Source organism: Gekko japonicus, unplaced genomic scaffold, assembly GCF_001447785.1.
Source record: "Gekko japonicus isolate JY-2015 unplaced genomic scaffold, Gekko_japonicus_V1.1 scaffold1891, whole genome shotgun sequence".
Taxonomy (NCBI): domain Eukaryota; kingdom Metazoa; phylum Chordata; class Lepidosauria; order Squamata; family Gekkonidae; genus Gekko; species Gekko japonicus.
The window spans coordinates 219,367-220,413 of NW_015164248.1; the positions used below are offsets into that span (position 1 = coordinate 219,367).

Here is a 1,047-nt window from a genome sequence, read left to right on the forward strand (position 1 = left end):
TTCAGGTGGACACCGACGGGTGGGTGGGTGGATGGGGGGGAGAGAAGCGACACATTTCCACGCTTGCTTCCTCCGCAGCCGCCTGGCACCGAGGGTCATCGCTACCTGCCGCCCCCCACGGCTCGTCCCCCCTTCTCCGGCTCGCTTTTAAGCGAAGGACGAAGAGGAAAGGGCGTCCCGAAGTCCGCTCCGTCTGTCAACCGCGGAGAGCCCCGTTTGAATGGACGGATCCCTCCCTGGAAACGGGGCGCCTTTCCAAAGCAGAACCGCGGAAAAATACCCAAACCTCGAAAAGTCAGTCGCTTCCCTCTCTCTTTTATTACTCCCCCCGTCCGCTCCCTCGAGGGTGGGAGAGAAGCAAAAAAAAAAAAGCCCACCCACCGACGATAGCTTCCCACCGACGAAAACAAGTCCGGGAGCCCGCGAACAAAGGGAAAGCCGGAACAGGCACGCCGCACGTCGGTGTAGCAAGATGGTCACTTGCCGGGGGGACCGGGGAATGGGGAGGGGGGGCGTCGAGGCACATCAATAAATCAACAGCCCCGAGGAGGGGAGGCGGACGCGGCCCCGATCCTCACGGCAGCTCTCACCTTGGTGGAGATCTCGGAGCTGGTATCCACGACCGTGTCTGACATGGCTGGGGGCGGCGGGTCGCTGGAGGTGGAAAGGCCGGGGGGGAGAGGAAAAAAACAAGGCTGCAAATATATATATATATATATATCAGCTCCCAAAGCAGACGGCTCCGACGGCGCGCACCGCGGCGAAAAAAAGAAGAAGCGGCGAGGGGGACTCGCAGTGCAAAAAAAATAATAATAATCCGGCAGCCCCTGGCCGAGGCAGGAACAATGCAAAGATGGCTTTGGACGGAGCCAGTGGGGGACTCACGCGGCGCCACTAGCTTTAATATAGATTAGTGGGCGGTGCGCGCCCGCCCCTGCTCGGCCCCCATTGGGCGGCCGCGGCCGAGACGGGCCCGCCGATTGGCGGCGGGGCAAACAATGGGCAAGGCCGCTTAAAGCGGTACAAGGGTCCTCCCTCCCCGCCTCC

The 1,047-nt window shown here is 61.6% G+C and overlaps 1 protein-coding gene across 3 annotated transcripts in view; it reads right to left on the reverse strand.

Moving 5' to 3' along the window:
• Positions 1-864, reverse strand: part of PTMA (prothymosin, alpha) — a 21,071-nt gene extending 20,207 nt beyond the window's left edge. For all 3 annotated transcript variants that reach the window (XM_015408646.1, XM_015408648.1, XM_015408645.1), the window contains exon 1: positions 591-864. In XM_015408646.1, the coding sequence (XP_015264132.1) occupies positions 591-635 (45 nt within the window). In that variant the 5' untranslated portion in view covers positions 636-864. The remainder of the gene's footprint in view (positions 1-590) is intronic.
• Between the last annotated feature and the right edge of the window lie 183 nt (positions 865-1,047).